At 43.3% G+C, this 14,066-nt stretch overlaps 1 protein-coding gene across 9 annotated transcripts in view; it reads right to left on the minus strand.

The window, feature by feature from the left end:
* The window catches only part of LOC118269304 (adenylate cyclase type 6), a 153,648-nt gene that overhangs the window by 23,970 nt on the left and 115,612 nt on the right, over positions 1-14,066 (minus strand). For 5 of the 9 annotated variants that reach the window (XM_035584382.2, XM_035584374.2, XM_035584350.2 and 2 more), the window contains 2 exons: positions 12,048-12,193; positions 772-950 (listed from right to left, as the gene is read on the minus strand). In XM_035584382.2, coding sequence (XP_035440275.2) covers positions 772-950; positions 12,048-12,193 — 325 coding nt within the window. The remainder of the gene's footprint in view (positions 1-771; positions 951-12,047; positions 12,194-14,066) is intronic. The other 4 variants (XM_035584414.2, XM_035584390.2, XM_035584364.2 and 1 more) reach the window with 1 other exon arrangement.

Raw genomic sequence — 14,066 nt, forward strand, 5'->3', positions numbered from 1 at the left:
TATTACAGTAACAATTAGCTGAATATATACTTTATAGTTAAAACTGCTGAAGCTGTCATGTTTTCAAGCGAACTTGTCTACGAACAGCTTCTTGGAGAGTAGCAGCAATAAGTATAACACTCTAGGTTACATATACTGATAGCATGGGCTGGCGGCGGCGGCAGCGGCTCGCTAACGTAGAGGGTACTTCATGTTACTATCAGCGCAGGAACAAGTAAGCGATGGACGTAAGCCTCAGGACGGGGGAGCAGCTCGCTGGCTACTTGCGGTCTGTGTGTGTTGTGGTCCGCGAGGGCGGCGGCGCGCGGTGTGCCGACGTCAACTTCAAGTTTAACTATATAATCGAGGGTCGATGGCACACCGAGCCAGCCGCAGCAGGAGCCCGCTTCCTTAACACCTTGGTGCTCAGTAGGTAGCCTGGCCACCAGCCACCAGGCGGGGTGGTGGCCAGCACTACCGCACGCAGTGTTACATGTTGCTTGGCTCTACTCGAAAAAGTCAGTGAGTTAGTACAGAGCTACATGATGTATTAGTGTCCCAGACAAGACTGCTGCTTTGTAACTGTGCTCGACTGCACAAACACTTTCTGTGTTTTATATTTGTGTTCGCTGTGTAGCCCGAACCAGGACTCTTCGACAGTGATAGTTACCATTGGACGAATGAGACAGAACTATGAAGTAACTCTACTGCGAGGCTGCAGACCGAACCTAGAACCGTGCGTAGCGGAAGAAAATATAAAATATAATAATAAAATATAGTCGTATAACATACTTGAAGTCGTCGGTCATGTTGAGCATGGGCTGGTACTTGCTGAGCAGGTTCTGCGCGAGCAGCAGCGTGCGCACCTGCACCACCAGCAGGCCCACGGCCACGGCCAGCAGCAGGCCCAGCAGGTGCGTCATGTTGGTCTGGTTCATGCGCAGGAAGTAGCGCTGGTACAGCATCTCCACCTGCACACACACACGCGCCACATCACCACACCGGCACACGCACACTACTGCGAGAAACACTCGGACACGAACAATATACCAGGACCCGAGCTGTACTTGGTGGAGAGATATCTAAAGGTTTTTTGGGCATCATAATAGCATCTGTACAGCGATGGATGGCAAAGGTCTTCTTGTTATGGATGTGAAAGGTAAAGAGGTCAATTGACGGTGGCAGACAGTGCCTGGCCCAGCACTGCTCGGCATTGTGACCCCATGGCAGATATTGTACCTGCTTATATATTGTAAGTCCTGCCTGCACTACATAAACTGTATGCAGGTATGATTATGTACAAGTACACATAGCTACGTATACAAGTAATGTATGTACACAGCACGGTGCGGACGTCCCAATTCATAATTACGTTATACGCCTCAATAATTGCATCGCGTCCCGAAGCTTCCAATACATTCGGAGCCGCGTACCTTTATCGCATTAGCATGTAATTTGAACATTTCCGACAAATACACTTTGTTGATGGAAGCCAACGGGATAATGAAGCGCGCGGCGGTCGGGGGCCGCGGCCGGCGCACTGCAAACACTCGCTCACCACCACTCGCCACCGCTCACCACCACTCGCCACCGCTCACCACCGCGGCACCACTCGGATCTCATTAAAACGCATTGTTTGCTGCCACCAGCCACCATCAGCTCAAATAATTCATTTGTTAGGGAATTCCCTGCTGATTGATCTTTGTCAATGAACACTATTGTTTCCCTGCAGGTTGTTGTGTCGGGTCTGGGTGTCATGTGTACGTGAACTTGTATGTTTGTGAACGCAGCCACGACACGAGAACCTAGCGTGAGCCAACGTTTATGTGCTTCCATAATGTGACAAAAGACCATGCAAAAAATTGTATGGGCAGTGTCCCATTCCATCAACAGACATGGGACAAGTTTTAATATCATCATTACGTCCCATGAAAAGTACAGTACCAATTTTTAGTTCGGAATACGATGGGGGTTTTTTTTTAAAAAGACTTTTGAAAAAATAAAGTATTTTTATTTTAAAATAAAAAATGACATTTTTGACGATAATTACAAAAAGCAATTGCTACTATTTACTACTCTGACTCACTGGACTATCGCCCTGCACCGCGCACCCGACTCACTGGGCATGCAGCGGCACAGTTCCGACTCACTGGAACTAGGGACAATCTACACTGGCTCTGGCACCGCCATCTCAAGCATCGACTGCCGTCTCAACAGGATCGACCTCCGGTCTTAGGGGGGAGTGATGTGGCGACACCTGATAATTGACAGATGACAGAAGTCGCACATACTCGTAGACTATCGACGAGCAAATCAACGGATGACGTCATAAATATCCTGAATCGCACATATGAAGTTTAAATGCGAATTAACACGGATAGAAAATCCCAACGAACAACAGCTGGGCAGCAAGCCCGCCAGGCTAAACACCTCGTCAGGTCGGAGGATCCTCCTTTTGTAAAGCCTTCTTTTAGTAAAGTTTATTATTCGTTCACAACACTGGGTACCTGATGATGCTGGCAGTTGGAAACATTGACCATTGCTTGCTGTACGAACAAGTAACTCGTACTTGTGAGTACTCCACAAGTACGAGTAAATACGAAAAATATCGGCTTACCTCGGCTGTAATTAAATTGAAATATAACATTACTGGGCGTGTGTGTAACTCGTCAGAGCAGTGCTGCCCTCACACTGCCACACACTGCTTGTAGGACTCTTGTAGGTAGGTACAGGTACTCGACACTAGAGTACAGGTTCGAAGCACGGGGCAGGCACAAAGGAGTAAAAATTGTAATTATCGGTATCGAAAGTCGAGGGCTCCCGATCATTAAAACTTAGCTCCAAACTGAAATATAATGAGCACGAACTTGGGCGGCACTCGGCGGATTCAATTAATACGAGTTTTATTTTTTGTTCAATAATACGTTTTGTGTAGCGGAGTACACAGTTACAGGTTGATCCATTGTTTGCTGAATACAAGGAAAATACGGAATACTACGGTTTATTGTATTTGTATACAAGTTAGCAGTGGCGGTGGATTTGTCTAATATTATAAAACTAAATTGTAGACTTTGTAAATGTGAGGCGGCGTATCTTAATCAAACCGATTTCACTGTTCATGGCTGCTGCCGCCTCCCTCGCAGCCGCAGGCAGCCACTTCCAGTGAAGCGAGCAATATTGCACCGACCGCTACCGAGCTCCCCGAGTCACCCATCGAAGACTGCCAAGGTAAATGAATTGCTGCTACTAATACACTTTACTTACGGCTACGGGTAAACTTCAAATGATTTACTTGTGAGATCACTTTGTTAATCATTATCTCGACACCCGCTAAGTATAAGTATGTATCTGCCAGATACACGAAATGGTTTTTATTGCATTTTTAGCTTCAACGTACCTGTATCTATCCAATAAAAAAATATCAAAAAAATTGTAACAGCCGAACATGGTTTTTTTTCAGACGCATAAGTATTTATCTGAATTAGCTAGAAAATAAATACAACGTATAAATATGGAAGTTCCAGTTAAATAGTAGTACGCGGGGGGATCCAGACGCGGGGTGCGGGCATCTGCCGCTCGCTCAGTTCTTCGCGGTAACAGCGAGCGGCACGCGCGAGCGGTGCGTTATATTTTATTAATATAGTGAACGCTATAAATTCTTAGTATCGTTAAAGCAAAATGCAATTAAAAGGCGACAGAATCTCACCATGTCACCACCAAATGAGATTTATTCGTCACCTAGACAAGGGAAGTCCTAATGATAATTATTATGGAATTTTAGCCATTCCCGGTGCATAAGTGTGTATCTACGTAGTTACACATTTATACACTGGATTCAATTTTAATTGTAAAATGTATCTAGGCACTTAACTACTTATTCCATGGATATCGCGTAAAATATTCGATAAATATTCCATTGAAAAAGTGTGGATGTGGCAGTTAGAGTATTTTGATACATTCTAAGACCGGAGTAAAATTATCTATGTGTTATAAAACAAAACCATAAACCTTTACAAACAAAATTTCCTTGTAAACATAAACTGTACTTAATTTTAAACTCAGTTACCAAATTTCAAACCATAAATCCTTAAAATGACAAAGATATGACAATTTATAATTTTTGCAATCTTAAATTCGCTCTCCTGTAAAATTTAACTTTTTCAGTTACTTACTTATACTTAGGACGTGTCGATCTTATCATGCGATTTATTCCCCAAAATACAATTCCATTGACAATTTTGGAAATCTCAAAATATCTTCTGTAGTTTGTGCAGTTTCCCCCGGCGGCGACTTGTTCCGTAACCTAGGTGAAGAGTTAACGGAGCACATACATCAACGTTGTAACTGTTTGCTGTTCATTTGTCCTCCGCCCTCAAAGCGCAGTAATTAATTTGTCAGATCATTATCTCAGTACTTCGGCCCGTTGTTCTGGCGGAGGGCGACTTTATGGCGTTTTGTGAGATACAAGCGTAACTTCTTTGAACTTTGAATTAATGACAAATTAATATTTACCAAGACGAGTATCGCGTGTCAGTACTACATCGCGGTATATATCTAGTTCACGCAATCTTATTTCTAGTCACAAGAAACTCGGGGCTCGAGTATTTCTAGTACTCAGCCAGAGCGGCCCACGTAGGTATGAACAGAGGCAGAGCACCGTGTGATGGCAGCCCGCAGAAGATACAAGTCACCGCATGTGGCATCTGAACAAGTAGCGAAAGCTAACACTCCCAGCATCTGGTGATAATGTTCTACCTTCGACTGAGTTCGACTTACATTGCACTTACCGTTCAATGGGTACGCAGATCAAGCTCCGCGATCAAACTTTTAAACCAACATTAAAAGTTATCGCCAGAGTAAACCGATATTGAATTGTAAACTTGAATAGTTGGCTGAGCTTTGCAACACAAATTACAGTCGGAGCCACGAGCCACGGCGGAGGTAACTTCTGTTTAGATTATTGTAACATTTGCGTTCTGTTGCCGGAGTATCGATAAACAGTCGCTTTGTGGTTTACCGCGTGCGGATGTGACTGAGTACAAGCCGATTACACAAGTTAAACTTGAACTCAAGTCAAAATGTTAGTCGCTAAGCTAGGGACCGGTTGGATGTCTGCCCATGTACATAATGTGTGATTAGGTTCGGATCACACAGCGCCGAGTGTGAGTGGTCCTCCGACGAATGCGATAAATAAGCTTGTATGTGTCTCACGTTACACGGTACTGACGAGTCACGCATTAGTAGAGATCGTAACATTGCCTTTACTTGTGATTACGACATCAACATCATTTACACAGTAAACTAGGCATTATGTCGGTGCTTACAGCTACCGTATGTTATTGTGCTAATATAAGAATAGGACTATGACTACGGTACGGCTACGGTACGACACCGGCACGACACCGGCACAAAACCGTTACTTTAAGGTTGAGTTGCGCGATAAGGTAAGGCGGCAATTTTTGTTTATTTTTCCGTAAAAATCGTCGCTGGCGTAAACAATCATCTCGTATGTATTATATTTTACTTTCTGCCTTTATCGAGATCCTGTCGAGAAAAATATGAATTCTACCATGTTTGCCTTTTGGTTGAGATTAATAAAATAATGAGATCGCGTTGAGATTACTTTATGTTACTTATTTGAGTATTAAGTAATCTCATGTCCAATAGACTCGAGTATACGTATTGTATGCTTCTTGCCCTAACTTCAGTCTAAAATAATCAGTAAATTACTTTTTGGATATCTAGCGGGCACCCAGGGTTCCGGCTTAAATAGCAGGAGTAGGAGCGGGGTGGTTTTTATTCAGTAAGAGTTTGACACTCCCTTTTGCCTCGCCTAAAGCGGGCGAAGTCATTGGATGATTTTTCCCACTAAAAATAAAAGGTTAATATACAAGAGTAAAACGGGACCGTATAATTCCGCTGACCGAGAGTCTATCACTTGATTTTTACAAGACTTGTTTATTGTAACAGATAACAAAAAAAACTTGAGCTATGAATCTCACAGCTTGTTCCAATTTAAGTTAAATCAGAAAATATGTAACACAAGCGTTGTACGTAATATCATCTGTTGGAGACGGCGACACGGCGGGCGTCGCTTTCCAAAACAAATTCAGTAAAAAAGTCGTTCCCGCGCAGTAAACCGCCTCAAAATCTTATAAAAATATTCTCGCGACGTAAAAATGTACAGCATCAAGTTGAAGTAATCCAAGTGTCTGCCATCTTGGCTTTATGTACACAATTTGTTCGCTCATTTACTTGAGCATTATTAAATGTACATCATAAACTGTGCAAAGCCGTTGTTTTTCCTCCAAAAATTAATAACGCTGGGACCGTCTGCCTGGGATCCTACAACGTACTTTTACACCAGCTGGGCACGTGGCGCGGTGCTGGCAGACTGCACGGCTCATGTATCCTTGTTCCATTACAGTAAATCCGCGGATCTCCCAAACAATATGAAAAACATTCATCGCCGTCTCGGGATCAAGTTGTCAGGGCGTACGCGTGCTTCTGACAAATCCAGCCGCCTTACCTTATCCTACTTTGACAAGGTTGTAAACTTGAGCAATGACGTGTATCGCGTTAAAACTTTGTCAAAGCTGGGAGTCATGATATGATTATACAGCAACTAGTTTCTCACTGAGCAACTTAATACCTTATCCGATAACAGTGTTGTCGTGTAGATGGAAGAGTATATTGTAGTAACTGTAATATTGGTTAGTGCTCGGCGCCACATCCACGCCGCGAGATGAAAGTTTCAAGCAGTTCGTGCAGGCGGTGTGAGGTGGGACCGTGGAGTACAAGTAGGGGGATTAGTAAATGTAGGGGCGACGGGGACGACTGGGTGAGTGACCTTCGGCCTCTGTCACCTGGTAAACGAGAGCTTACTTTAAACAATTGAGTGGAAAATGACCAGTACTACAAAAGTAAACAGACGTCAAACTGGCCAGCATTCTGCCTGCCCGGCCTGTGGAGTACGTGCAGTGGTACCATTTTCTCACTCTCATGTAAGTTTAGGTTTGTTATCTAATGGGAGTAACTAATCGATACGTCTGTTTCGGTAACCTGCAATTCATATTGATTATATAAAATTATGAGATGTAATGTTTGTATACATCTACGCTCATGTGAAGATTTTGGCATTTTACTGACAACTCCATTCTTATATTTCCAGTACTTCAAATTGATTCGATGAGGTAATTAGACTTGGAGAGAGCAGTGAGTTGATCTGGTCATTACCAGAAACGGTGAGATTAAAGCAAATATTGCGACGAGATTACGTGTCGTCCCGCGCTGTAGCTCGGCATTATAATAACTTGGAAACAAAGGACGATTAACACTAAGTAAAACGGAGATTACAAACTTTAAACATTGATCGGCTTTAGAATCAGAGTTGTCACTAACAAAATTATAAAGTTAAGCGACACGGCCAGCGGTACGGGTTTTAAGATAACATTGGTCTTGATAATTGACATAAACATAGTATATACCATCGGTTCATTTTCGGTAGTTACAAATACGTAATGAGTCCCCCATATGTTATCATCAGCATCAGGCACCAATGCCATAAATTGAATATTATGATCATTGCCGAGAGGTACAATATGTAGCTACGAAGACATGTAGCTACGTAGCAGCGTAGCCGCGTAGCCGCGTAGCGACATAGCCATACGTGTAGCAGAACACTGCACACGCACGAGTTGCAAGGACAATAAAAACTACCAACAATAAAATTCCTTTAAACTTTAATTAGGTATCTATTATTAAATTTACTTTGATTTTAACATTCATGATTTTATACTAATAGCGTCCATCATCGTCGAGCTTATAAACGTAGCGACGTCATGAAGTTCTCACGGAGAACCTATAATTTTCACTAATATTGCATGACGAAGGCACGGACCAATAGTCCATACAGAACAGATATGAATATTGAAAACAAAAAGGCTACACTCGTAACTCGAAATGCAATATAATATAAGATCTCGTAATATTATATTATATTGCATTTCGTATAATAGCAACTCGTACCTCAATATTCTGCCACATTTTAAAGTTGCGTTGGGTAAGATTTAAATACAGACGAGCAGAAACCCTTTGCAAAATGTTTAACATATTTCGCCATATTTTAATATTTCGTTCCTAAATCTCGAGCTGCGAGGTTCGGGCGCGCGGTTTACCGAAGCAACACACAAAGCTGGCAGCAACATATTCCGGTCGCGTCGCCACGTGCCGCGCCGGACCCCAGCCCCCACAGCGGCACAGCGCGTGGCTCTGCTGGTGTGCTGGAACCGACTCTACTAATCCTTGGTGTTTTATTTTTCGACTATTAAATAATTTATTTCCTGGTTGGTTCCAGTGGACATCCAAACAGATGACACGCACAGGTCGATGGTTCCCCACCACTGCGCTACTTCGTGTTGTAATTCAAAACGTCATTGTTTGTGTTTTGTAAAGCTCCGGCCGCGGAACATGCTGAGTATTGTAAGTCCGCCTTCTGACGCCATGACCCAATTCGCTTTGTTCGACAATACACACGAATTGATTTCGTTACCTATTTTTATTTTCTTTCGTTTTCTCATGAGTAGGTACCTGAGGCTTAATGTAAATAATGGGTCGTTAATATCCATTTCACTCGACGGCAAGCCCTAAGTAAGTGTGTAAGTGTCGTGAAACTTGTCGTGTTTCGATGTAAGCTGTCAGATTAGTAAATAGACGAGAAAGAGCGAGGCGCCGGCAGCTGCCTCGGAATAAGACGGCCGGAACGGGGAGCGGAGGCGGAGGCGAGGGGGGGGGGGCTAATTTTATGTGTGGAAACGGGATTTGTAGTGAGTGACTGTAACTTCTTGATCGGTTTCACGATAACTGACGTTCAGCGAACGAGTGATAGTCTGGCGATACACGCTACAAACAGTCGAGTCTCCCCTGGCGATGTGGTCATCTCCTCGATACCTGTCCTCGTGTCTGGCTGCGGGCAGGTGTTTGTCTGGAACTCGGTGCGGAACAATTGGGATCGTCAACAAAACATTTTTCATTAAAAGCTTACAGCGGCCGGCCCGAGCACTCGCCATACATATATATACTTGTAGATATATACTTGTAGATATATAGCCGCGGACCGACGGGGATTAATGTTTATATCGACGATCATATTATAAGCAATTTACCTTTTTACGAGGAACTAACAAATTTTGACATCCATTGTAACATACAAAATATATCGTAGTGCAAGCACCTTCAAGTAAGTATATCTAAAGGATATCGTCAAGCATAAATTATCAATGGGTGTAAAGTGACGTGTCGTGAGTGCGAGCGTGCGCGTCACGTGCGCGCAATTATCGCGGCGCGAGATTCGTCTCGAGTGGCAAACGGAGGCTCGTCGGCTTCATTAGTGCGGCGACACCTGATACATTGCGCCTCGCCACTGATTCCCGTGTAATTGTCGCCGGCAGAGGGCCCTGCACCACGCTGCCCTTACATTTACTCGCATTCAGTTAATTAAAACGTGACAGTCTCCCTTTACGAGTTCTCTATAGTTTTCGATTTAAGATTATACAGTATCGTGTAGTCTACCAGTGCTGCCACTCACTACAACGTGTTTAAAGTAAAATTGTTACAAAAGTTTGGTGTACCGAAGTAGATCGCGTTTGTCATGGCCCACGCATTTTTATCTTATAAATAGATCCAGTAGAACAGAAGTGATAGTTTGATGAATGCAAGCGGTGGGAGTTCACCCACCGCAGGAATATTGAGAACGGGTATCTAAAGTTCTTCAGGTTGTTAATCATGTTATTACGTAATTTATTTGTTACTGGCTGCTGCCGCCGGCTTCACACGCGTTCCCGTTGGATAACAAGTGTCCCGTGGCCTTTGTGTTATTCTGGACCATAATCTACCTCTGGTCTAAATTACATTTCGATCCCTCCTTCCAACGTGAAGGAGTGACAAATATACTTACAAACTTCCGCATTTTTAATATAATATTACGAGTAGTACTAGGTTCAAGTGCTGCAGGGCGCCTCCGGTTGAGAAAGAAGTTCTTAGAGGGCCTATCTAAAATATTGTCAAAGGTTCGACTACTTCCTCGTGTAGTGGTGGGGAGGGCTCAGTGAGGTCTAGGCGAGCTACGTGAGGGCGACGTGAGGGCGACGTGCCCGGTTGTTTCTATGCCAGTGGCACGAGGCACCTGGGCGTGATTTATAAACCACGCGCCGCCGCGGCCCGCACTGCTCCACGTTATTGCTGGCTTTACAGCCCGAGCTGAGTGCTCTTGGTTTGTGTGTCCGTATGTCTGATATACGAAATGTTACTATTTAGCAGGATTTTAAATGAATAGTAGTCTCGGTCGTGGTGAGAACATCGGTCCACGAGTACGTACGAGACAGACTCGGCCACCACTAGGTGCAGTGTTGATATCAGCTGAACGGAGTCGGTAATTAGTGTTGTACTAAATAGTCATTTTGAATGATTTCACAAAATCCTACCAAAGCACGTCAAATAAAGATAAAAACGTAATGTTTACACATTTTACTGTTACTCCGCGATATATTGATCAAAATGCGCAATTATTTTTAGAGAACAGCACAACTCACGTCGTGACGTGGGTGTCTGTACCGCGCATCTCACCGGGAATATTAATCATGGGATATTGCGCCATAGTACGTGGCGCGCGACGAGCGGCGAGCGTGGACCCTGCGTGGACCCAGCGTGGACCCAGCGTGGCCTCACCGGCAGTGGCAGCAGGAGCCGCGGGAAACGAGTGGTCTCCGTTTAATTTAAAATACATAAATATTTACGCGGCCAGTCAACCGCGGAGGCCCCAAAAGAAATTTATCGTCCGCGAAACTCTCGCGGCCATTAATATTGTTGTTCTAATGTTAAATTGGGATTGCTTCTTGATAGTTTGAGTGGCGCGTGAGTGTACGGCGCGGTGTCTGCCCGGCCCGGTACTGAATGACGCGAATAATGAGACTTGAAATTGTTAGTAAACCTGTCTAACTTACATACACTCGTCAATCGTTTCATTGTCTATCTCTACGATTGAATAGTGTACATCCATTGACAGATCCACCCTACTCACTGTATACCGTTACAGATGTGTGAAGTACTGTAAGTAATGAAAGTTTTTAAGGCCCAGGTCCTTGAATCCCGGAGGTCGCAGCTCACAACTTAGTTCACAATAAAATTTTACTGTATTAGTAATTACGCTAAATTAAACTTTGTAATGTTAATGCTAGGTGATTGATCTCATTTCATTTGTTTTTTCTCTTATTGTTTATTGTATTAAGTTTTTTTTTAAATTTATTATTGACATTTAAAGTAGTTTATTTCTAAAATTCATTCACATATTTCTTTTAGTGTTATCACTTAGTATTAAATGTTGGTTAACCTATAATTGGCGACTGTATAAGTCCAAAACTGACATGTATTTACTGTACTTAATATTATTTATACAGAAGCTGTTGGTAAACCTTTATTAATAAATAAATAAATAAATAAAGTACTATTAAGTATGAACACGATCGATTGTTGGTCGACCTCTTGAGAGGTCAGCAGACGTTATACGAATCCTGCACGACATTTAGATAGTGTCGGAGTTGGTGTCGGTTCCCGCCGCTACAGCAATAATGTAAAATACAGCGCGTATGTAAACGTGTGGACGTTGTACCGCCGAGCGTGTCGGTGCCGGGCTATACATGTATACTTGTTTACGTTAACTCTGCTCATCGTCATACGTTGATGGATTGAAAGTATTATGCTGATGAAAACACGCCTCGTAAACTGGATCATCATACAGAAAATATTTAACATTTTATACTTCATAGCTTTTATTGCAAATAAAAATCGCGAGATAATTTGAAACGAGCTTTGAAACATTACACGCAGTTTGGAATCCAGCATTACAATGAGATCAATGTCAACGCGTGAATTATTCCTGTGCGCATTCATTACGCCACAACCCGAGCATTATTAGCAGGAATATGTGATTAGCGCGGCGCGGCGTGTGTCACGTAACGTAGGCTCGCTCCACCGACACTCGGATCGTTGAATGCTTGGTAGTTGGTACTTACATGTAGGTTGTCAAATCGGTTGGAAGTGCAGAGGTCCTGCACGGGCGGCGGGCAGGTGCTGACGCAGTTGCCCCACCACCCGGTGTCCTCCTCCTCGTCGTCTTCGACCCCGCTGGGACCGCCGGCGCCATCTGCTTGCCCTTCTGCTGACAATAACACAACATTTGTAACTAATTTTATATCCATACTGGCCAAATATATTGGCCACACTAAAAATAATAAGTAAAAATAAGTTTCTTATGAAAAGGACACCAGTGCATAACGCTCATAATTTTAGTATAGCTGAGAAGCCTTGGTTATAATTGCAACATGAGTGACTCGGGTATAAAACACAGATGTTGGTCATTGTTTGTAACTTCTTCCAGAAGTAAAGTGGTGTTCAGGACATCACGTCCCGCTGGCCGCAGCTGTCCAGGTATACACATTACACATCAGTAGGTAAACCGGTTTGTCGGCATGTAGTGTCGAGAGCCAGCTGTATGGTTTTTAATATCATAGTACAAGCGAATTCCTCTGTTTGTTACGTTTAATACAAGTTAAACAAACGTTTCGGGGTAGGCCGTTATTATTATCTCGTTTGCCCGGAGTGGAATGGGCTGAACTCGAGCCTTGCCAAAAAATGGGCAGCAATTTTTAGCAAAATCTTTTCCCTATAATCGTTTTAGCGGCTTTTTCAAGATGGTATTAGGTGTCAAAAATTGGCAATAAAGTTACATCGCTGTTGTTTTTTTTATATAAAATGAGGAGAAATCGTTGCTTTAGAGTATAAAGTAGAAGAAGAAAAAGATTGGTACTTGTAGATAAATACGTATCTACGCAAGGTATTGTAAAGTTTGAAACGAAAATGTGACAAAGCAGTGTCGAGTGGTGCGAGTGGCGGCGAGTGGCGGCGGGTGCGACTGGCCGCTTTACAAATAAAATCTGGGCGAGCATTGTCACTGAAACGATAGAATTTTCTCGTCCCGTGACACATTCATTTGCAAGCTTGGACTGGCCGACAAAAGGCCCTGCAGGAGAGCAGGCGGGCGGTCGCAGCCTCGCAGCGACTGATCGGGAATACTTTCAACTGTTTGCGGAAATAAATCAAAGTAAATATTTTTGTTGGCAATTACTTTGTACACAAATCTCAATTTGTGAGCAGCCTCGTTCTTTACGGTTTATCTTTGCTTATTGTGCCACCGTTTACTTTGCATTGTTTCTGATGTAAAATTTTTGCATCAATCCTTGGCTGAAATAATATTTAGCGAACCCTCTTTCCTTACATTTTTAAATATAAATACTTTGTTTAAATGAAAATCTGCTACGATATCTCTTTTCCAAACCGCGGCTCGTATTTAATGTGAAGAGTGTATGTAAATACTGGAACACACACACACACACACACACACACCGCATGTGGGCACTCGCGCTGCAGCCGCATGTGTACAAATAGTGGCGCGTTTTGTTTCACAGCCAACCGCAGCACACTGCACACACTGCACACACTGCACACAGCCAGGTAATGCTAACATTTAATAAGACACGGCTGAATATTGAAGTGGCCGTGTTCAGTGAAATGTCATGCCAGTAGACACACGGCCGGCATTCACGGCTAAATTGAGTTTAGTGTTAGTGAGCAATTGTCCCGGTGTGCCGGCGCCTGCCTGGCCACGCCACGTGCTACGTGGTGTGTTCACACACAACTTGCTCGGTTGTTTGTTTGTTCTAGTATTTCATGTTCAAGTTACGGGGGACTCTGTCTATCGAAGAAAGGAAAAAGTTGATTTCATTCGTACCAAATGTACATTTACTGAGAATTTAAGTAAGAGACAGGCGATCCAAAACGTTTCGAAATTGTGATCGTATTTGTTTAGAATAAGGTAATACTAATAAGTAATGTAGTAAAGTTGACAATAAATCGTTTCCCTCCGCCTCTCGACTCGTAACAGTCACAAGTAAGGGCTTTTATTTACACAAACATCATAAAGGTAAGCTCTCGAGTTTATGTGGCAGCGCTGCGCAGCCGTAGCGACTCCATTG

This window comes from Spodoptera frugiperda, chromosome 25, assembly GCF_023101765.2.
Source record: "Spodoptera frugiperda isolate SF20-4 chromosome 25, AGI-APGP_CSIRO_Sfru_2.0, whole genome shotgun sequence".
In the NCBI taxonomy this organism is placed as follows: domain Eukaryota; kingdom Metazoa; phylum Arthropoda; class Insecta; order Lepidoptera; family Noctuidae; genus Spodoptera; species Spodoptera frugiperda.